The 24,385-nt window shown below is 43.4% G+C and overlaps 1 protein-coding gene across 1 annotated transcript in view; it reads left to right on the top strand.

Annotated features, from left to right (window-relative positions):
- The first annotated feature begins 8,543 nt into the window (after window positions 1-8,543).
- Window positions 8,544-24,385, top strand: part of Fer1l6 (fer-1 like family member 6) — a 107,645-nt gene continuing 91,803 nt past the window's right edge. Inside the window, 10 exon segments of the mRNA XM_048358755.1 lie at window positions 8,544-8,622; window positions 9,434-9,551; window positions 11,999-12,053; window positions 12,270-12,401; window positions 15,771-15,833; window positions 19,519-19,597; window positions 20,413-20,424; window positions 20,427-20,568; window positions 21,222-21,408; window positions 22,828-23,020. Coding sequence (XP_048214712.1) covers window positions 8,544-8,622; window positions 9,434-9,551; window positions 11,999-12,053; window positions 12,270-12,401; window positions 15,771-15,833; window positions 19,519-19,597; window positions 20,413-20,424; window positions 20,427-20,568; window positions 21,222-21,408; window positions 22,828-23,020 — 1,060 coding nt within the window.

Here is a 24,385-nt window from a genome sequence, read left to right as displayed (position 1 = left end):
TAATGGAGTAGAAGAAAGAACAACTTTTATCCCTTGCAAAACCAAGAACACAACACATCAAAGGAGGTAATTGTGTTGAGCCTGAAAGAAAGCTTTGATCTTCATAAGTAGAGGTGAGAGGAAGTCACTTTAGCAGAAGATCCAACGTGAGGAAGGTCCATGGGTAAGAGGGTGATTATGAGTTGTCCATTGGGCTAGAGTGTAGTATCTGGTCTGGTAGGAGCAGGCAATACAGTAGAAAGTCCAACCCACTTAGCAATGCTTACTACTGTATCACCCACTTAAAAAGTCATAATGTACATCAGCCTTTTAAGGCTCTGAAAAATAAAGAGAGTTACTTAATTTATTTTAACACCAAGTTAATGTTCCTGCCTTTGTTGTCCAAAACATCAAAAGGTAAGATTCAGAAAAGGTTTCATTAATACCCTGTTTACCAATTATGAAGATTAGCAAGTCTTTACTTTCCCTCATAGTTCAAACCCCATTGAAAAACAGTCCCATGCATCAAATAGGGAGTGAAACGTGGGGTCACCATGACTGGTAAGCGAGATTGTAGAAGAAGCTGCTCAGACTGATCCCGGACTGGTTTACACATACTCCCTTCTCCTTCACATAGACTCACCCACCCTGCTGTGGGGGAGGGGAACTCAGCTACCTCAAGTGGAAGTGGAAGCAGGAGCCAAAAATAGAATACGAATATTCCATGAGAAGGTAGACCTCAAAAAGGAAAGAACATATGTGGATAGGAGCTTTGGATGCTAAGTCTTCCTAGGAGAAAAGGATTCATTTCACTGACGGATAAACAAAGAATAACATGGGAGAAGAGCAAAGGAGAAAGCTTAGATGGGTAAGACCTCGAAGACATTTATGCTGAGAAAAGGGGAGAGAGCTGCTTGTTTCATGGGAAGAAGCTCATTTGGGGTTTCTTGGCATTCAGGAGCAGAGCGGTGATTTAGTCTGATATAAAGAAGAGGGAATAGGAAAGATGCACCATCTTTTAGGGGCCCAGGGAAGAGAAAGTGTTGGGCCCTAACCACCTTGTGTTACCTGCCAATAGCCATTTCTCTGTCTTCCTTATGCTCTAAGCAGCTCAGCCATGAGTGATGCTTAGCTATAAGGAAGGAGGAGCAGAGAAGGAAGGTCAGGGCTCAGGCTGGGAAAGGGTCCTCCAACCCTTGGAAGATGGCATCTGTAAAGAGTATTGTTGTCATGTGACAGGGTGGGAACCACATCAAAACAAACTTTCTTTTTTCCTGGGGGAGTCCCATAGCAACACCCATCAGCCACCTTGTCTGTGAACAATTGGCAAATATCTCTAAGTGACTATGGAAGACTGGCTTAGCATGGCTAGGCTTTACGAAATATGGCTCCAAATTATTCCTCAGTCATCCTTTGTCTGGAGAGATCACAGGAAGAAAAGAAGAAAATCTTAGAAACATAGGAGGTGAATCTTCTAGACTTAGCTAGCTACTGGCAGGGGAAATATCAAGGTTCTTAGTGCCTATCTGTCAACTTGTGACACTTGAATTCATTATGATGGCTGGTGAGGCTGGAATATATAAGATAAGGGCTAACAGAGAACATCCCTTTGCCATGACAATGTAGTAGAAGATTCCATATCACAGCGGACAAGAGTAATTTGGTGAAAGGTTGGACAAATGGGACTGCATCAAACTGCAGAGCTTCTGCACGGCAAAGGACATAGCTCGCAAGATAAACAGAAAGCCCACAGACTGGGAGAAGATCTTTACTGGCCATTCAACGGACAAAGGCCTCATATTTAAAATATATGCAGAACTAAAAGAATTACCCTCTTCAAAAACAAAACCGCAAAGAACCAATAGCCCCCTCATCGAGTGGGCTAAAGACTTACAAAGAGACTTTTCTGATGAGGAAAGGAGAATGGCCAGGAGACATATGAAAAAATGCTCTACATCACTGGCCATAAAAGAAATGCAAATCAAAACAACATTGAGATTCCATCTCATCCCAGTAAGAATGTCATATATCAAGAAAACTAACAATAACAATTGTTGGAGGGGATGTGGCCAAAAGGGAACCCTACTTCATTGTTAGTGGGAATGTAATCTGGTTCAGCCACGCTGGCAAGCAGTATGGAGATTCCTCAGAAGGCTAAATATAGAGCTCCCCTATGACCCAGCAGCCCCACTTTTGGGTATCTATCCAAAAGACCACAAAGAAAATCACAGTAATGCCACCAGCACAACAATGTTCTTCGCAGTACAATTTGTCAGAGCGAGAATATGGAACCAACCCAGATGCCCCTCAGTAGACGAATGGATCAGGAAAATGTGGTACATATACACAATGGAATTTTATGCCTCTATCAGAAAGAATGACATTGTCCCATTTGTAAGGAAATGGAAGGACTTGGAAAAAATTATACTAGGTGAAGTGAGCCAGACCCAAAGAAACATGGACTCTATGGTCTCCCTTATTGGGAATAATTAGTACAGGTTTAGGCAAGTCATAGCAGAGCATCACAAGGCCCAATAGCTATACCCTTATGAACACCTAAGATGATGCTAAGTGAAATGAACTCCATGTTATGGAGACAATTGTTATATCACAGTTGTAACTACTTTCAACGTCCCATGTGTATCTGGAGCTTCTATTATTGATGATGTTCTTGTATCACCTTCCTGTGGTTGTACCTACACTATCTCTGTAATCTTATCTGAGTATATTGGAAACTGTGTATACTGGTATTGGAACTAGGAAATTGAAAGGGAATACCAAAATTGAGAGACACAGGGTTAAAAAAAGACAAACAACTACAAAAGCAATACTTGCAAAACTGTTTGGTGTAAGTGAACTGAACACCTCAGGGGGGGGGAAAGGGTGAGGGGGAGGATGGAGGGGGGTATGAGGAACAAGGTAACAAGAAATGTATCCAATGCCTAACGTATGAAACTGTAACCTCTCTGTACATCAGTTTGATAATAAAAATTTGAAAAAAAAAAAAAGAGTAATTTGGTTCTCATTAGACTGGAAGTAGGTGCCCATCCCATTCAGGCCATTAGTCTGGCTGAAGACCTCTCATATCCCATAGAAGAATAGCATCTTCTCTTGACCCTGGGGATCCCATATTCAAGAAGACAAGGTATCCAATTCTGTGGGCTACTTATTGGGATAGAAGGCATGTGGGCATTGCATTATAAAAAGCAGCCTTCCCAAGTATGCCCACCAGTATTCTGAATGTAATAAATTTTATTGTTCCTGTTAATGAGAAATTATTTTAAGTTTTCTCTCAACATCTACATACTTGTATATGAATATATCTATGTGTATGCGTATCTTTTAGGGCTAGACTCTGCATAGGAAAGAAAGCATGCAGTGTTTGCCATTTGGAAACTGACTTGTTTTGCTTAAGATAACGATTTCCAATTCTTCCCAACTTCTTGCAAATGTCATAGTTACATTCTTCTGTATGGGTACATTCTACTTGATTGTATATATTCCATTTTCTTTATTCATTCCATTAGTTGGCTATAGAGAATAGTGCTTGCACAGTTGTGCAAGTTTCTCAATTGTGTCTTGACTTAGAGTTCTTTGAATATGTGCCTGAGAGTTGTATCACTGGAGCCTATGGTAGTTCTGTTTTTAGGTTTTTTTTTTGGCCAGTCCTGGGCCTTGGACTCAGGGCCTGAGCACTGTCCCTGGCTTCTTCCCGCTCAAGGCTAGCACTCCGCCACTTGAGCCACAGCGCCGCTTCTGGCCGTTTTCTGTATATGTGGTGCTGGGGAATCGAACCTAGGGCCTCGTGTATCCGAGGCAGGCACTCTTGCCACTAGGCTATATCCCCAGCCCTGTTTTTAGTTTTTTTAAGAACCTCCATGCTGATTTCCATAGTGGTTGCACTACAGTCCCACAAACAGTGTATTAGTGTTCATTTTATACTGTATCCTCACCCGCATTTGTTGTTGGTGGATGGCCATTCTGACTGAGGTAGGATAGACTCTCAATGCATCTCCTTTATGGCTGAGGATGCTGACCTTGTCTTCATTTGCACTTCTGAGAATTTTCTGTTCAGCTCATTTGTCCTTATTAGTTGGGTGGTTTAGTCTTTGAGAGTTTGATTTTTTTTTTTTTTGAGATCTCTGTAAATTCTGGTTGTTAGATCATTTTCAGATGAATAGCTGGTAGAGATTTTTCTCCACTGTGTAGGCTGTCTCCTTGGTGTAATGACTCTTTCCTTTGTGAGTAGAGGATTTTTACTTTGATACAATCCCATTTGTCAATCCTTGCTCTTATTTGCTGAACTAGTGAAGTCATATTCAGAAAATTATCACATGTACCTGTATCTTTCAGTGTTTCCCACTCTTATTTCCAAGTTAGAGATCTCACACTAAGCTCTTTGATCCACTTGGGATTAGTATTAGTACAGGGTAAGAAACAGGAATGTAGTTTCAGTATTCCACATATGGTTATTCAGTTTTCCAAGCACTGTTTGTTGAAGAATCTATCTTCTTTCTATCTTTTCTCTGGCATCTCTCTAAAAGTATATGGCTATAACTGTGTAGGCTTATTTCTGGGTCTTCCTTTTTTTGTTCCATTGGTGTTTTTATGCCAGTACCATGTTGTTACTTTGGATCTGTAGGTTGGGGATTGGGGGGAGGGGGGTGGGGAGTGATAAGAGAATATCAGAGGCTGTCTAATACCAAAATGTATTCTATGTATGAAGATGGCATAAGGAAACTCATCAGATCTGTTGGCTACTAGAAGTCAGGGGTCATTGAAAGGGAAAGCAACTCAAGTTTAACTTATGTTTAACTTGAGTAATAGATAATATATGCATGTATACAATATTTCAGTGAAACCCCTTTGTACAATGGGTATACACTAAAGAAATACAAAGGAATGTAGAATAGGCTCTTTTCGGGACTGGGGGTCAGTGGAAGGTGGTAGGACAAATGGAAAGGGCAAAGGAAAGGGAATACGATGAAAGTACTTTATAGGCACATATAAGAACCAAACCATAAATCTTGTTGAAATTCTGTGCAGAAGAGAAGAGTGAGTGAGAGTGATAGAGGGAGTGGATTTGATCACTCAATGAAGTTTATTGTGGACATGGATATATCACCATGAAATCTCCTTGTACAACAATATTTGCTACTAGATAGAAGCTGCCCTTTGGGGCTGGGGATATGGCCTAGTGGTAAGACTGCTTGCCTTGTATACATGAGGCCCTGGGTTCAATTCCCCAGCACCACATATACAGAAAACGGCCAGAAGTGGCGCTGTGGCTCAAGTGGCAGAGTGCTAGCCTTGAGCAAAAAAGAAGCCAGGGACAGTGCTCAGGCCCTGAGTCCAAGCCCCAGGACTGGCCAAAAAAAAAAAAAAAAGAAGCTGCCCTTTGAGCCTCCTTTTGGTACTGCGGTTTGCAACCCTGGCACACATCAGAATCAAAGTTCACTTGTTCCTCAGTCTTGTTGCTGAGCATGACTCTCTGGGATGGGACCTGCCAGGGTGTGGTGAAGAACTGTAGGAACCCCCTTCTTCCCACAGAAATATAGCATGCAGCTGAAGAGGAATATCTTGTCTTAAATAACTGGGACACTGAGCAACTACATGGTGATAGGAAGAGAGAGGTGGGGGAGGCAACTGTTTCAGGGCTTTAACAGGGCAGGACATCACATGGATTTGGATTTTAACAATCTATCAAATCCATGTTACAGCTGCTTCTACAGTGGTCTGACTTTAGTAAATATATTCCAGTCTTAGAAATAAGATGAATATGTAAATAGGATAATCCAGGAAGGTATTTCCCAGAAGGAACTGGGAATTTATCCAAGGTTCTTTGGGTAAACTAAGAATGATAGAAATACCTTTTTTTCTTTTTCCCCCCTTATTTTTGAGATAAGACACCACTATGTAACTCAGCCTCCCAAGTACTGGCATTACTCCTGTGTACCACCACACTCAATATTTCTTTTGATTTTCAGATTGAGCTGATGACATAAAAATGGATTCTTCTGATGAGGGAATTTCATTAAATATATAACTAAATGTAATTTGTAAGGTTTATCAGAGATTTCCTACAAAAGAAATTCAATTCTCAGCTGGAGAGCTTCTGCTTTATTTTTGGTTTTGCTCTCATTTCCGGTACTGGGTGTCGTGGGTATGGAGTTGGAAAGCGAGGCGCACAGATGACCCGCATCTGTGTCTTCTGGAGGTGGGAAGGGACAGTGTGGACCAGTGGCTGGCCATGCCACTGACCTGCACAGCAGAATAAAGAGGTGGCTCCAATCGAAGAGAGGACTCCAGTGGTGCGACTGGAACACTCTATATTGTACCACTGGCTTCGGGCAACTTTCCAACCCAGGCCCCACTGAGCCTTGGAAATGCCATCACATCAATTGGTTGTAGAAATCTGAAAACAGCTCACCACGAGGCCTTATGCGGCTGTCTGTATAACAACCTGGTGAGGAAAAGCAGAGTTTAAGCTTAGGGCTACTTCCTGAAAGAGACGCAGAAAAGCCTGGTGAGCCCCAGGGCCAGCCCATCAGATGGCTAGAAAGTGGCTAGATGAGAGACCCCACCAGGAGTTCAGCTCCCTTGTCTAGGGGTCAGGCTGGTGACCTCCTGGCCGTGCAGATGTGGTTGTTCCAACTGAGCACCACTGCCTTGATTAGATGGGTGGAAGCAAGTCTAACCCATGCTTTATTGAATGCTTTTCTTGTTTGGACACAGATATCGGAGTCACGGTAGCTTTCACCCCGAGGAGACCAGGTTGGTATAGGTGTATCTGTGTACCTTAACTTATCCTGGGGTAATCTGGGAGGAGATTCATAGATCCTAAGCCAGAAAGCTTGATCCATGTTGGATTCTCATGCTGGAATTCCCAGCAAGAAGGCAAGTGTGATGGCAGCTACCATGGAGGCTTACCAGGTAAGTCTTCCTAATTTGGTAGCTGACCCCTAGATATTGCTAGAAGCCCCTGATCCCTTCTCATTTGTAAGAAATATGGGGAACTGGGAGAGATGTGGTGTGTAAAATGAGACTCCTGGTCATAGCCCCATACCTATGCAAAAAAAATTGAAACCCATTTCCTCCTCATCAACACTGTTCTATTTATAGCGTAATTTACCTTATGTTGCTCTGGGTTGTGGGCAAGTCAGGTCTTTGTATCACATGGGAGGAAACAAACTCATCTAACTACTCAGCACCACATTCAACAGCTGGGGGCCCCTGACCTGGGCCTCATGTCCCCGATTCGATTTCTACTGTTTGTGAAGTTGGATGGGGTGGGGGGCATGGTGGTGCAGACTGGTGAGCCTCAGGGCCTCTCTGCTGCTGGATCAACTAGGGGGAAAGCAACGTTCATGCTGGGTGTCACACTGGGTGTGACCCTCACCACTGACTCATGGTTTCAGGCAAACGCCTAGTGTGTTTGTGAAACTCACATCAACGTGCTCACCGGAGCTGGTGGAACTATCTGAGGGGTTCCTGAAAAGTTGCTTGGTTATTCTGTTGGGGACTCAAGTTGTGCCTAGATGTGAGTTTTGTGAACACAGTGCTGGAATCAGAGTCAGGCTGTGGAGTCCCTGGCCTCCATCATGGTACCAACCCACCTTGGAATCTCGAATGGGGAAGCAAAATGCGGAGGAGTTGGATTATTCTGTGCATTCCATGCCTTGGCCTAGGGCCACAGAGCAATTGGCCTTCATGGCTGTCTCTATGTGTGCACTGCCAGGCTCCTGTTTCTCTGTCCTTTGAGGCCAGCCCTAGCTTGCCTGCCTACTAATACCACTTGCCTTTGAGTTATGATCCTCCAGCCTCCCAAGCACAGCCGAGTGCTCTTCAGTACCTTGGCTCCAGAAATGTTCTCTGGAGGCGAGGTACTGTCTCTCAGAGACAGAAGGCCCTCCTTGTGATGCCAGGAGAAATGGCTGTCTGTTCCTGGCTAATAATATGAACAATGGTGGGAGCTGACATTTTGGGTATGTGCCATGTGTCCATTTAGTTGTGTGCTTGGAGCATGACCTCAGTAAGTTCCAAAGCCTCTGGTCCTTAGAAATGATCTGGGACCCTGCTTCTGACAAGGGAGAATGGGAAGCTAAGGCTTCCCAGGGGTTAGAACGTCACTTTGAAATCAGGCAGACCAGGGATACAGTGACAACTCTGATGCCCAGGCTGTCACCTTAGGTACAATCCCCAGCCTCTCCATGTGAACACAGGCAGGAGAGAATTTCTGTAATAAGTGAATGGTAGCCTTCCTTTCCAGTGCCTGCCACAGTGTTCACTTGGCACAGGTGCGCCAGGAAAATGGAGGAATGACAGAGGTGTTACTAGAATTCCCAGCATGCCTCATCTCCATAACATCGTTTCTGTGAAAGTGGACCTACTGGGGGGCTGTGTGCCCTGATGCTTGTCTTTGGACCCTCCTGCTGGGTGGATAAGGTGACTGTGAGCCAGGAGGACCAGGGCGTTTATGTATTTATGTTCTCCCAATGTGTGTAGATGACTCAAAGTGTCAACTACTGTGCTGTTTAGTTTTTCTTCTTCTTTCTAGAAAGGGGATGTTTGGGCTGAAGCTCAAGAAGAAGAAGAAAAATAAAGCAGAGAAAGGGTTAATCCTTGCCAACAAGGCTGCACAAGGTGAGAGAGAGGTGGAGCAATGACCACCACCAGGGGGCCCTGAGGGGCCTCACCGAGGGGCCTTTCCTGGGCTCAACGTGGCTCTGCTTGCTGGCACTTTAGATTGCCTCCCATCCCAGTGAGGCCCCAAGGAAAACCATTCCCATAGTCCAACAGTGGTGGGGTGGGTGTCTGCTGGACTCTGGTAAGGTCTCTGATGTTTGTTATTTGACCTGAACTATATATAGATCCTATAGCTCTTATTTTACAACAGAGTTTCATTGAGGGTGAATGGCTCGCTGCACATAACACAGCTGGGGAGGGGAGACGTTTTACCGAGGAGCCTGGGCTTTCTGGCTCTTGGGGTGATCTCTAGCCTGCAGCCCCATTGACTGGTGGAGATCGGAGCTGTCAGCCGCAGGTATTTCTGAGGGTCTGGAGGCTCTGGCTCCTGATTACATTCCTCAGCCCACAAAGCAAACAAAGGCAGAGGGAATCAGCCTCTCCTGGAAGGTAAATAGCTCCCATCCTGCTGGGAGGGGCTGGCCCTGCGGGAGCCTCCCAAACCCAGGTACCCGACACACAGTCTTCTTTCTGTTAGACAGTCTACAGAGGCCTGCTCTTTTTTGGGGGGTGGGGGAGGGGAAGGAGATAGTTTAGAAAATGAAGGCAGGTGTCTGGCTTTCTGCCAATAATACGTCCAATTTCACCATGGCAGAGAGAGTTTTGTGGTCACCCTGAACCTCTCCGGTGCCTGCCACAGGGCATGGAGGCTTGGGTACCCACCATACCATCATCTGACAGGATTCTCTGCTTTGGTTTGCTCTCCTAGATGGTCAGAGTGAAGCAGAAGAGCCCCAGGAGGGAGCCTCTCATCTGGAAGGACCGGGAGGAGACCTGGTTCACAGTGATGCTGTCCTTACTCTTTCCTCAGCTCCTCCAAAGAGAAGGTACAGGACCCATGGGGGCGCTCGGTGCATTCCCTGAGCATCGCCTACAAGTTCAGCTTTGGGAGATCAGGAAGAACAACCCGCTCAGTCCACATGGAGCTAATGTTTGAGGCAGGAAGACAGGAATTCTGTATCTATGCCATTTCCTCTCTGAGTGCCGGTCTCTTGATACCTGCCAGTCTTTAGCAGACTCAACTCCATCATGTTCAGATTTTTAAATGTCTCTCAGGGTTCAGGAATTGCAGAAAGAGCAGAAGACAGCTTCAGGAGCTGCCCCTTGCCCTCTCTACAATTTCTCATAGCTTCATGTTTTCCCAGCTGAGAATATACTTCTTACACTAAACACAACTTAAGTGAATTGGCCTTCTGCATGCTGTATCAGTTAGCTATTGATGAATAAAAAAGAATCCCCAAAAGAGTGGCTTAATATAGTAGGCCTTTCTTATTGTTCTTGAGTCTGTGGGCCAGGTGGATAGTTTCATTGGTCCCCAGAGCATTATCAGTTGTGTCACTCAGGGGTCTGTGGTCAGTTGTTAACTCTAGTCATTGAAGCTTGGGGTTAGTCTAATATTACTTTGGTTAGGACCACTTTACCCTGGTACCAGACTTCATAGTAACAGTGGCAATATCAGGGTTCTAAGACAGAAGGACTCACAGGACTATACTTGGTCTGATGCGTAGTACTGTCTAATGAGAGCTAGGAGGTCAGCCCAAGTCGGAGTGGAGGAGTCTACAAGGTACAGGGCAGTGAGTTTATGCACAGAGAAGCTAACACTTGGTGCTACCAGAGCTTTCAGTTTGCTGTGTTTGTTCATGCCCATTTCTTACTCTCATTCACCAAGACCTCTTCATTTCCAACTTAGAATTGTATTTATCAGCAAAGTAAATTTGTACTTCTTGAACAGCTGTTTGTTAGCTGTGATAACACAGTTGTTTATCAGAGGGGACAGAGGGAAGTGGGAGTGAGGTGGAAATCAGGCAAGGTGACAGCCCAGAGGTCATGACACTCTGTGCACAATTCACTGCCACATCTTAACCCCTCAACAGGATACCAGATAGCCATCCCCCCTCCCTATAGCCTCTACCTGCAGACTTTGATCATTCTTTGATGTCTTCAAAGATGTCCCTTGGCATTGCCTTACTAAGAGACAACACTGAATGGAGAAAGGCAAAAGAAGTAAGGGTTTGTTGCCTTCTTCTTTGGTCAGATCATTCTTTAGCCATTGGAATTCTGTCTACTCATCGGTGCCCACCCCTGACTTCTAGTGTTGAGTCATTGTAGCTTACTGAGTCCTTAGGAATGTCTTCTTTACAGTTCTCCTGTCACATTTCATGCTTGAGTACATATATACTTGTTCTCTCCTTGTAGCTCTACAAAGGCCAATGGATGGCTTGTTCGTCTTTGTTATCCTTTTAATTAAACCTAGCACTGCACTTCATGTAATAGCTAGCATGAGCTTGCCATTTTATTGATAGAAGTAATTCTTACTACCTGATCTTCTCTAGCCCTCAGAATAACCCTATGATAAGAATTATAATTTCCACACTCAGATAAGGAATTTAACCCTAAAGTACAAAACTGGGAGAACAGTTGTGCTCCAGATCAGTCTCACCCCAAAGCCTTGAGATAATTTTACTATGTTTTCTTTGCGGGACTGAATTATATGCAGCAGAGATGAAATTAAATCAAATGAAAGATGGTATTGCTGATAGCCAAGAGAATAAAATTCAATAAGAACTCAAGCTCAGTTCAGTTCCTACCCATCAGTGCTTCTGTAACAAGGCTTCTTCAGCTCTTTCCACTGTGATACAATCTCTAAGTGCCAGGTGTTGCACATCTGTTTCCAATTACCTGTGACAGTCTAGATAAATGAAATCTCCTGGAATGTGAACTTTCTGTGAGATGACATTTTGGTCACTTCTTCCAATTTTCTCCTTTACCAATCCTTTCAAAGGCAATCATAAAACTCAGAATTATTTCATCTACTAGAAATGGTGAAGTGGTCCAGAGTTACAATCAGGCTGGAAATTGGGAGACCCTGTTTTGACTGGGGTCTGCCTCTGATTTTCTAAGGCATCTCAGTTTCTGCTTCTGTGAGGACAATTGTAAATACCATGGATAACCTCATTTACAGAAAGTCCCAACATTTATTCTTGCCAGTCACTGGGTTAATAATGTGAATGTATCATTTAATTCTAGCAATCACATCATACACTAAGTGTGATACTTAGCTCCATTTTGCATAAGGAAACTGAGTCATAGAGAGGCTAAGTCACTGACCACTTTTGTTTATCTCCCAGAGAGGTAGAGAAAACATTTGACGCAATGTAAATGAATACACTTAAAAAGACTGGGGGTTGGGGAGGCGGGGACATAGTATCATGGCTTATAGTCCTAAAGTATGTTCCATTTGATGAAGCAAATGCATAATACTTTTTGTTAATAGGTCAAAACTTTTGACAAAGATCCATGATGGGGAGGTCAAATCCCAGAACTATCAAGTAAGTGATTGGCTCTTCCCACTCAGACTCCCTTATTGATGGGTTCTTCCCATGCAGCCTCCCACACTGATTGGCTCTTTTCACCCACCTCTTCCATTGATTGGGTCTTCTCCTGCCCAGCTTCCCCCATTGATTGGGTCTTCTCGCCCCCACTTCTCCCTATGTAAGCAAAAAGCACACGGTCCAGATTGCATATACACTGCTCTCCTCTTGTAGATCTCCATAACCATCATTGAGGCCCGGCAGCTAGTGGGTGAAAACATTGACCCAGTTGTGACCATTGAGATTGGGGATGAGAAGAAGCAAAGCACAGTGAAGGAAGGAACCAACAGCCCATTTTACAACGAAGTAAGTCACCAACATCCCGGCCACAAACATTTTTCCACTGTCATGCTTTCTTCAGTCCAACACAAAACTATCTATACTTTTCAGTTCCTCCTCTAAGTTCATGACAAACACTTGAGCCTGCTTACAAACTTAGTGCATACTTTTTTTTTTAAACAAAAAGATCATGAAAAGGTAAGGAATTCTTTGTGATCTAAAAATGATCACTATGTGATGACACCCAATAGACCCATTGAATTGTTGTAAGTTCCTGAGCATCTATGTTCAAAATAGTTGTGAGTATTAATGTTCCACAAACATTATTAGTCCCATTTTATTTCATGATAGAGATGTGAGAAATTTAATAATTGATTTCGAAATAGGCTCGCTTTGTTGGGAAGCAAAATGTTGTATTTTTCTAAGCTGTGTTGAAATTGTAAAGAAAACCTCAGGGGGCGGGGGCAGCTTTTTACTATTTAACATACTAAATCTTTTTTTTGTTGTTTTCTTTTCTTTTTTTTTTTTGGTCCCAGTCCTGGGGCTTGAACTCTGGGCCTGGATGCTGCGTGTGAGCTTTTGTGCTCAAAGATAGCACTCGACCACTTGAGCCACAGTTCCATTTCCAGCTTTTTTAGTAGTTTAGTGGAGATAAGAGTCTCACAGACTGTCTTGCCGGGGCTGGGTTTGAACCAAGATCCTCAGATCTCAGCCTCCAGAGTAGCTATGATGATAGGCACAAGCCACTGGTACTTGGCTTCTAAATCCTTTTCTTTTTTTTTTAATAAAAATATTATTTAGTTAAAAAAATGACAGAACACAAAATGATATGTAGTGAAAACATTCATTTCCCTCTGATCATTGGGCCTGTATCCCCCAGACCTAATGGCCTGGAGTAGTTTTCACAGGTGTTTGTGAGGGTCTTCCAGAGATGTTCTGGCATGTACAGGAATGCAAGTACATATTGTATCTAAATAATAGCATTCCATAAATGCTGTTTGAGGCCTTATTCTCTTCATAAATCAATGTTTCTGCAGATGAGGGCACAGTTGGATATTGAGTTGGAATCACTTTTCCTGCGTGGCTGCAGAATTTTCCTTTGCCTTGATGGACTATACTTTTCTAAACCAATTAGGTTCTCCTCCATGAATCTTAAATTTGTTCAGCCTTTGGCTACTACTACTACTACTATGACTACTACTACTACTGCTACTGCTACCACTACTATTCCTATAGCATACTTGTGGCACCAGGTAGGTGCATTTAAATGTTTGATAAGAGATCACCATTTGCCCTCTGAGTGCTTCATTTCCTGTAGGTGCCTGGCCATCCTGAATTATCACAATACGTTGCAAGCTCTTAATTATCATATAATGGGAGTGGTAATTAAAAAGCAAGGCAGCGAGAGATGGGTAGTGGCATCAATGGGAAACACTCAAATCCCATTTGAACTGTTAATTCCTTTCCTCTTTATCATTTCTGCCTCCAACCTTTGAAAATGTGACCGTTCCTGATCTCCTCTCACCTCAAAACATCTTTTGACATGAGTGTCATATGAAATATGTGTACAAAAACACTTCAAGACTACAAAGCTGTATAGATTTGTTAATTATTATAACTATGCATACAAGTCCTGGGTCTAAACCGAACACACGTGCATAGTCAATAAGAAACCAAGTAAAATCATAGATGAATTTGGGATATTTATCACAGTTTTGACTATACTTTTGAAGCCCAAAGATCATCAGATGTTGGAGGAACTAGTTAGGAGTGCCTGGGGAATATTTCCCAGCTCAAATTATATGTGTGGGTCCAGATGCCTGAGGAACTTCAGACTGTAACAGAAAACCCAGCAGAAGGGAACAGATGTTGGAACTGAGTTAGGAGCCCAAAGGAACTGGCTACATCTCAGATAGTCAGCCTTGTCAAAGAATGAGGAGTTCCATATACAAAAATCTACCTAAGTTTTGAGACCCAAGCCCTTAAAATGTTTGAACCTAAGTACATGAAACATAAGCATATGAAATATCTACAATGTCACACTTATTTTCTTATTAAGCAGCCGACACTGAATGTAGTCTCGTTGATTTCTGAGGACCACCATTTTGAGAAGCTTTTTATTGTAGTATATGATGATATAGTTGGACTTTTCTGTTTTGTTCTTGGAAAAGAAAACTGTTAGTGTCAGTTTTCCTACTTTCATATCCAATCCTGAGATGTCATTTTTCCAATCTGTAGGCTAAAGGAAATATCTTAGGGGACAATACGCTCCTCGTCCCACCGTCCTCCCCCTTTGAGTTCCCAAACAAACATACAACAAGCACACACAGACACCACCAAATCTTCTGCATCTTTGAATGCTCTAACCTCCATGTAGGGGATTGACTTCAGGCAAAGGTCAAATAAAATGTCTGCTACTCATCTAGTCTGTTAGGTGACACGTTCAGAAGAACTAAGGTTTGGTCCCAGGCCCAGAAATAGACATTGATATGAATCTGGGGATCATTTATGTTCTTTGGGTTTGTTTTTTTTTTTAGTCTTCCTATCTAAAATAGGAGACTTCACCTAGATAATTTTTTCCATATGTAAAATTCAATCACTTTTCTGATATTTAAAAAAAAATCAATGTCCAAAAGTTTTGGTTTTTTTTGTTTTTGCCAGTCCTGGGGCTTGAACTCAGGGCCTGGGCACTGTCCCTGGCTTCTTTTTTGCTCAAGGCTAGCACTCTACAACTTGAGCCACAGTGCCACTTCCAGCTTTTTCTGTATATGTGGTGGTGAGGAATCAAACCCAGGCCTTCATGCATGCTAGGCAAGCACTCTACTACTAGACCATATTCCTGGCCCCCATAATTTATTTTTATCCTCTCTCTCCCTGTCCAATCTTGGTAATTTCACAAGGTGTCTAAAAAATCTTGAGAAATTCAGATTCCAGTCAACTGCACTGTAAATTAAAATCACACCAAAATACCATTTTTACCCATCATTGTAAGCATACAAATGAAAAGAGTTAACAACATCAAGGGTTGGTAAGGAAGTAAAGAAATGACTATTTTCATTATGCTGTGGTGGGGATCTAAAACAGCCTAGCTCTTTACGAAAGAAACCTTGATCCTGTATTAAAATTTCATATGCCAATAATCCAGAAATTTCACTTTTCATGTCTCATTTAGTGACACAGGAACACATATAGCCTATACAAAAGTATTGATAACATTCTTCCTTTTCAGACTTAAAAAATTAGTGCTGAAAACAATGTAAATGGCCTTCAGTAGGAGGTAACTACTCAATTGCTGATATACTCAGGCTGTTGGGAACCATACAATTAGTTGGTTAGAACAAAGCAGACCTAACAAAGGTCTTAGATGCAAGCCAAAGTGAACTTGATGTTTTACAGTACTTTGTCTTCGACTTCATTGGACCTCAAGTGCATCTTTTTGACAAGATCATCAAAATCTCAGTAAGTATTCCATGGGTGGCAGTGGCTTTGGGAAGGAGTTGGGGGAGAGAGTCCAGACACTGGGACTTTGTAGGACTGCTGAATGTGCTTAGGAATGAGTAGATCCAGGAAGCTAAGAGTGGTAGGGGTTTGTGTGTTTGAAGTAAAACTTGAGATTCCCCAGTGCAGAGGAGTTTGAGAAGAGAAACCATCTATTAAAGTCTATGCTTCTTGGAAGCAAGCTGGAAGGAATCAACGATAAAGTTACTCTAATTGAATGTAGGAATGTGAAATACATGCTTCAAATGACATCTTAATGGATTGTCATTTTGAGTTGACTTTTTTTAACCAAGTAAATGAAAAATGCTTGCTTCTTAGGATGATATTCACATGACTGATCATTAACCACTACCCTTTCATTCTTACTTGGTCATAGATACAGAATTGGGAATAAAAACCAGAAAGAAATCACCTGTGTTATGATGCTAGGCCAGAGAATATGATTTGGAGCAAGGAGTAACCATTGAGATTCTTAAATAATGCCTCTAAGTATGGACTTCAAGACCTACCCAGGGAGCACTGGGTCTGCTACAAATACCCTTCCTTAGCAACACTAGGGAGGGGACTTGCTTTCCCCTACAGACAAGGTCTGAAAAGGATAGAGTTACCACAGTGAGCCTGGTGCTTATCCATGTCCCCTCCCCCCACCAAAGTGGGAAGGAAAAACTTCCATGCTGAAGCTATTCTTGTTCAAAAGAGAGAAGGGGAAACCAAATGGGACCAATACGCAGACCATGAGCCAAGGATGAGCAGTAGCACCTGCCTCCCCAGTCTCTGCGATGACCACACCTCCGTGTGCCTGGAATGGGTCGGGGAATGCTTGAGACAAAAATGAGTGCTGTCTCCCAGGAGTTCTTCAAGAATAGAACTAGTTTGTGTGTCAGTGAGAGAGTGTGAAGAATAAAGGAACTCTAGCTGGAACGGCGAGGATAACAACGTGTGCTAGAAATCTCCTTCGGGGTCCTTGTCTTGCCTTCCTGTCTCCCACACACTCAGCGTCTCACACACATATGTGACATGGTGCCTGTAACCATAGCAACACAACAAGAACCATAAAGCCCCGTGTCCAGGCCTGTGGGGTTCTGACGTTACCCTTCCCAGGAGCACTTGAAGCCTGTGACTCTTAAGGAATGAGAAGTCAAGGGCCAAGTGTTCTTAGCGTCTGGCTTTCAGGCATGATGACAACTGGTGCAGAAGGTATTTTGGAGACCCGGGACTGTGCCCGCAAACAGCAGCCTCCTGTTTGTGAGAGGAGCTCCACAGCAGCTTCTAAGGCCGTGGAGGTTCACAGATGAAGTTCTTGATGAGGTTTGCGTGTCACAGCATAGGCAAAGGTGGGAACGATGGATGTGATGTATGGATTTTTAGATACAAAACCAAAGCGAGTGCTGCCCATCTCTTGTGTTCCTATAGTTTAGAAGGAAAAAAAATGCTTTGGTGTCCCTATATAACTAGTGAGGAGAGAGACAAAAGATTATGAGAGGAAAACTACCCTTGGGAGGGGAATGTTTAATACGTCTCTGCCTAGTGTGGTGGTTCATGCCTTTAACCCCAGCTACTCGGGAAGTTGAGGCAGTAGGATCACAAACTGATGCCATCCTGGGCAAAACCACAAGACTCTATCTGCAAAACAAACTAAAGTGAAAAGGACTGGGGGTGTACGTCTTGAGATACGGTGCTTGTCGAGTGAGCTAAAGACCCTGAGTTCAATCCTCTTTCACCCTACCACTTCAGGAAACAAAACTCAGTGTGCTCAGGAAAGATTCCATGTTGGAGAAGGAAGAGAGGGCTGTGAGTAGACTCTCAGGACACCAGGCAGAGGCTGGAGGGAGGGCCTGGCAGGTGGGTAGGAGAGGCCCCTGCAGGCCTGGTAATCTCACGCTTCACTGTGACAGGGTCACCTGACGTGCAGCCCCAGGAAGATGCCTTGAGGAGGCCTGCGGTGTTCATGGAAGGCTCATTTGAGTCTCTTGTACTCCATCTTGCCCATAGGACCCTTGTCCAATGACGAGAAGTCGAGACAAGCTTCTGATCTTTCTCAGGCCCTCGGGAACCACTTTTAACAACCGCTAGCATGTGGGTGACAGAGGGAGGGTTTTGTATGTGGCCTTAAATAACTCCTCCTTATGAGCCAATCTGTCCTTACTTCCCCTCTGTTCTCTGAAACTGTTGGAAAATGTGGGCCAGAGAAAGAGAGAGAGAGAGAGAGATGAGAAGGGCTGTCCTGTCTTGAGGTCAGTTGAGTTTATCTTTTCTTACTGCATATGCCAAAGGGAGCTATTTAGAAGCCACACAATCCCCCCATTCATCCACCATTGGATGCGATTCCTAGTTCACACGATGTGCACTGAGCATCTATTATGAATGAACAAAGCCACGTGGTAGGTAGAAGATCAAAGAACCCATAGATTGGTGGTTAGAAGGCAGCTCAGAGACTGCCTAGTCCATCTTCCAGCCCACACAGCAGTCCGTCTTTACCTACTCCATTGTGTAGAGTTCCCAGGACATGACAATTATCTCCAGTGATAGGAAGGGAGGTCACTACCTCTGGCAATGCTACTCCATGAGAAAGTCTGACTGTCATTCAAAACTGTTTCTATATTGAGTTGAAATCTCCTGTTATTTGAAAACCACAAAGAGGTACCTGACCCCCTTTTCTAAAGGCAGAATTGCCAAGATCCAAGGCCATTTGAGTTACCGTTCCCCTTTTGCTACACATCCCTCCATCCCTCCTTTCCTCTTTTCTGGGTTTAAAGATTAAACGACTCCTGTGTCTCCAGCCACTCCTCAAACAAGGCAGTTTATAGATTAGCAACAGGAAGCTCTGCCACCTTGTTTGAGATTTCCTCAAGCTGGAACACAGTGTTGGCACAAGCCTGTGGTTCCGGCTATGTAGAAGGTGGAGATAGGAGGATCATGGTTCAATACCAGCCCAAAGTTAGAGACCTTATGAAAAACAACCACCACCACAAAGAAGGATTGGAGGTGTATATATAATTCAAGTGGTAGAATGCTTGCCTAGTGAAGTGTGAGCCCCTGAGTTCATACCCTTGTACTGAAGGAGCAAGCAATACACAAACAGACTGACTAACTGCGGTTACCAAGCTGGGCGCTCTATTGCTCGAGCACTGGCAGAGGCTAGCTCCTTTATTCTATTGGACAAGACCAACCTCCCAAGGCAATCTGTGGTAGTTCTCTACTGCAGTGAGCACAGTGGTCTGGAGATTTAGTGGGGGAGATAGGGAGGTTCAGCTGGGGAGATCAGGGAGGACTGACTAGAGGAGGTGACATTCACCCTAGAAACTGAAGAGGAGTAGTTTCAGCAGGCAGAGGTAGGTATTGAAGGGTAGCTTATGCTAAGTTCCTATTGGTTAAAGGAACTCTCAGGCAGTGAGTGGCAGATGTCTTTCAATAGAGGATAGGTTGAGAATCTACTAGGGGGACAGGAAGGGGAAGTACAGGTGGGATATTCCTGGAGATTTTTTTTTTTATAACTACGTGATTTAATGACCAAACTCCCCTGTCCTCTGGACAAGATCAAAGCCAGATAAGGGTGAAGACTCATGAGCCCTTACTGTGTCTTGATCCCATTTCATAAGCTTGTCACAGAAAAGTGAGCTACTCGGGGCTCTGTCTCTCTCCTCAGGTCTTCCACCACAAGCTGATCGGAAGCATATTGATTGGCTCATTCAAAGTAGACCTGGGCACTGTGTACAACCAACCCGGTAAGCAAACATCCCTTCCCATCTCCTTCTCTTCCTCTCCTATGGTACTCAGTGTTATTGCATTCATCTTCATCCACTTAGCCATTCATTCAGTAATTATATGAGGCTGGAAGAGATAGGGCTCTTGTCCTCAAGTTTGACAATTATCTTTGAGAATTATCTTCCATGTCCACTTCTGAGCACTTTTCTTCTCATTGTAAATTCTCTTTAATTTGGTGTATAAGGCCTGGGCAGGACAGGCAATAGAAGACAGATACTTAAACAAGAGATGTCAGAGTCAGAAGGCTCGAATTCAAATTCTACCCTATGCAAATTCCTTGCTGTGCAACTGCAAAGAAAATATTTGCTTCTCTGTACCTGTTTCCTTATCTGTAGAAATGCGAGTAAGTGAAGACTTCCTCCATAGGGCTTTTGGAGGGTTAAGTGAATAAGTATACATAAAGGGCCTAGTGGATCTAAGAATGTTTTGGAGATCTCTGAAAATCTAGACATTGGAAGCCATTTGGACATTTTGACTCACAGGATAAGCCAAAGAAGATCTAGGAGACCCATCTGTGGCCTGTGATCAAATAGCACATGGCTTCTTCACTCAGGTCATGACCTCCTTTCTGTCGAGGCAGGAATCTTGTCTAGGTGATCCACTAGGTTGAAGGTATTCCAAATGCCATGGTAAAAAGACAGAACTGGGTGGGGAGCACATGAGGAGAAAGGGGAGAAGAATAACCAAGATAGCAGCCGTAGGAGGAGAGCGTGGGAAGAAAAGGGGGACACTGGTCCATCTGTGGATGATAGGAGCTGTCATGGTGCTCTTGCAGGTCATCAGTTCTGTGACAATGGGCACTGCTCACAGACCCCAGTGACATCAGGACTGGCACCAAGGGCTACCTGAAGTGTGACATCAGTGTGACTGGGAAAGGCGACATCTTGAACACCAAGCCCAAAACCCCGGATGCTGAGGAACAAATAGAAAAGTGAGACAGGTCCATTCGGGGCCTCGCAAAGGAAATGCCTCTCTTTGTGTGTCTCTTTCCCCACCCGCCACCCCTTCCTTACCAGTCCATGGGAACTTTCACAGTCACTGCCATCCACCTGGGTTTATGCTCTGTCGGAGATGCCAGGGTGTGTCTCCTCGAAGGGATGGCTTGCCTTCGGGAGCTCAGCTTCTAAGCCGAGAGTCTGGCTTTCTGTAACCATCCATTCTAGATGAGCTATTCTTTGTTGTTGTTGTTGGTGGTGGTGGTTTTCTCTTGGTCATGGGGCTTGAATTCAGGGCCTGGGTACTGTCCCTGAGCATTTCTGTGCTTCCCGTTTCCCCTCCCCAAATCAGATAAACTTACATACAAGACAATGGGTACAGAAATTTAAAAAAAAAATAGCAGTTCCTGACAACTGAAAACTGAAAAGCAGAGTGGGATTCTGTTCCAATGCTACCATTTTCGGAGCTGAATGAATCTGCATTCACCCTATCCATGTCCTTTATTATCATTTACACTAGAAAGAAATCTCACTTTAATGATGAACCCTAGTCTTCTGTTTCCACCCCACCCAACCCCCAGCTTCTGCCATTTCTCTCTAGTCTTAGGATTGAGAGTTCTACATTGTTTTGTTTCTTTTCTCTCCATAGGAACCTTCTGATACCCCAAGGGTTTCCATCAGAAAGACCCTGGGCCAGATTCTATGTGAGACTCTACAAAGCCGAGGGGTTGCCCAAAATGAACTCCAGCATCATGGCAAATGTCACTAAGGCATTTGTGGGTGACAGTAAGGACCTTGTGGACCCCTTTGTGGAAGTCTCCTTTGCTGGGCAGATGGTAAGAAACAATTGTAACAATAAAATAAAATCCTTGGCCAGAATCCTGCTCTATATCTAGGAATTTCTCTTTTTACTTTTTGTCGTACTGGGGGTTTGAACTCGGACGTCACAATTTCTAGCAGGTGCAGTACCACTGAACCACACTTCCAGCCCTATTTTTTACTGGTTCATGTTAGGATAGAGTCTTGCTTGTAACTCTGAGGTCACCGCTGAGCCACTAAACAGCTACTCTAGGCTTCCTGTTCATGCTAGGATCATAGGCACAAACAACCATGTCCAGCTTTCCTGCATGGAAATAAAGTCTTGTGGACTTTTCTACCCAAGCAAGTCTAGAGCCTTGATCCTCCAAATTCCAACTTCCCACATAGCTTGGGATGACAGGTGCAAGCCACTGTACTAAGCTATGGGTACAGAAATGCAAAGCTTTCTTTTCTTCTTCCAGATCTCAGCCTCCTAAGTAGCTAGGGTTGTAGATGTGAAGTACTTAGGCATGGGTCTTTTTTTTTAAAAATTCAGGATATATTTTAATCTAAGTTAACTAAGAAACTAGGTTAAAATAAAAGCAAATTGGTGCCCTAAAGAATGTGTTTCACCAGAAGACAAGGATCCGGGTGGCAGGAAGTAGGAGAGAATTGCTCATTCATTCTTTGCTGGAGATAATGAGAAATAGTGAAGAATGGATTTTGGCTTACCTCTGGTGACTTCTTTGAGCCCTTACCCAGTCTCTAGGTCTGGTAGAGTTAGCACTCCCTTCCCCCAGCCATCTCTTTCACAATGTGCCAGGTTGTCCTTGTCCTTGTCAACAGCCAGGACCTTGCTTTTCCTTGCTCAGAAGCCATTGGAAGTATCAGGGCCTGGTACCTGGTCCTAGTGTGGTCCTGGCTGGCTGGATGTGGAAGTTTTCAACAGCACACGTTGTCTATGCTATCAAAATATGTACCTACCCTGACTCCTTCTGCCCTTTGTGAGGGATGAGTGTAGGCAGGGAATGCTGGGGTATTTTTTGCTTTTGGTTGACCTTGGAGGTCATACAGGTCATTGCCCGAGGTCCAAACTGGAGCAGTCATTTTCCCAAGGTCATACTCATAAAACAAGAGCTCAGGGCCAAATATGTTTGCTGCAGTCTTTGAGATGTGTAGAAGAACTCTTGCTCATAACATGGATGTTCGTTAGTTAACTCTGATTACAACTTTTTGAAGTCAGTGACTCACCTTTGCCCCAGGTATCCCCATAACATTTACCACAGTATATCACCAGCAATGTTCACGGGGTGCAATCGATTTCCACTGGTGTCAGGGTGAAATAGGTTCATTACTTTTGGCAACTTGGTTTATATTTCCAGATGGTTTGCAGAATAATTCTTTTTTTACATAATTACTTCCTTCCATGGCTTATATCCTTCTGGTTGTGTTTTTAGGGGCGAACTACAGTGCAAAAAAACTGTGCCAATCCTGTGTGGAATGAACAGATAGTCTTCAAGGAAATGTTCCCTCCCTTGTGTCGGAGGGTGAAAATTCAGGTGTGGGATGAAGGCAGCATGAATGATGTAGCACTGGCAACCCACTTCATTGACCTGAAGAAAATCTCCAATGAGCAGGATGGAGATAAAGGTAGAATCTCAATATCCCACTTGGAAACGAGACTCAGAATGATGATGGCTTTCGAGTCCTCCTCATTGAAGAGTAGAGCAGGCTTGTCCTGGTCCCATCCGTGTCTCTGTGGTCCGTGGCCTGGCTGGCTTCCACAGTAGAAGGAGCCAGGATCTGGGAGCCAAGAGATGTGATCACTGTTGTCCATAGGAAAAAAAAAGAGTTTATATTCAATTAGATATTGGTAAACAAAGATCCATAGGCTGAATCCAGCCTGCTGCTTATGTTTCTATGGCTCACTGGCTATGATAGATTTTGCATATTTAAATAACTGTCCTTCCCCCCCCCAAAAGTTATGTCCCCAACTGCTGATTGGAGTGTAAGAGCATCAGGATGACAGAGAAGAAACAGTGAGTGCTAGCTAGCCCACCGAGGCAGCAGGATGAGGGCAAGGAAAACAGTACCATAATTCTTTATTTACCATAGCTCTTTATTTGCAAAGCCCCAATTAATAAGTGGTAGTTCTCTAATTCAGTAATTCCTCCTTTTTAAAATTCCCAGGCAATCTTTGTCTGTAATACAAAGTTATGCTAATTAACAAGTTACTTATTAACATACACAAATCACACACATACACAAGCCCAAACATGAACACTCAAAAATGTATATCATAAATATATCATAAATATCATCCATAGCTATGGAGTTAGTATAATTATTTTCTTTTTTCTCCTCAGACTAAAGGTTTGCCAAGAATAGAGAAGATGTAAGCATTTCTTAGGCCACCCACAGGGTTGCATTGTAGAAAAGCCTCAGTGAATATCTATTGCATATTTCCCCATTGTATGGAAATGTTTATCGCTTTACAGAAGACATACTCACCCACTTACACCATTTGTCTCCTGGATGTGGGCATGTTTTATTCGTGACTTTTCAGAAGCATCTTGATGTTGTTCTGGAAAATATGTTTGAGTGTTAAAGGTAGACATGAAGAGGGCCATAAAAAATCTTTCTATCATCTTAAGCATAATTTTCCTGTTTCTCTAAATCTACTCTACAGAATGATAGATTCTGAGGGATAGATAGAACCTGTGGAAGTGGAGGCAGGAAAAATAGAGAACATTTAAACACAAAACTATTACTAACTGAACAAATGCAGAAACATGTAATTGGCAACAGTGGAGCAAGTTATGATTCATTTGTTTATTCATAATAATAGCTAATATACTTAAGCATTTTAGAGGTCTATGTAAACACTTAATAGGTAGTATCTTTTCCATTAGTTAATTAATTTTATCAAGTTGAATTCTGTTATTATCTTTTTAGTAGTTCTATAAAGGAGTTGCCATTTAAGAGAGCAGTTTATGAATACAATATATCTTGATC

Source organism: Perognathus longimembris, chromosome 12 (assembly GCF_023159225.1).
Source record: "Perognathus longimembris pacificus isolate PPM17 chromosome 12, ASM2315922v1, whole genome shotgun sequence".
NCBI lineage: Eukaryota > Metazoa > Chordata > Mammalia > Rodentia > Heteromyidae > Perognathus > Perognathus longimembris.
Note: the sequence above shows the minus strand (reverse complement) of the source record. Positions and strands in the feature narration are given on the sequence as shown.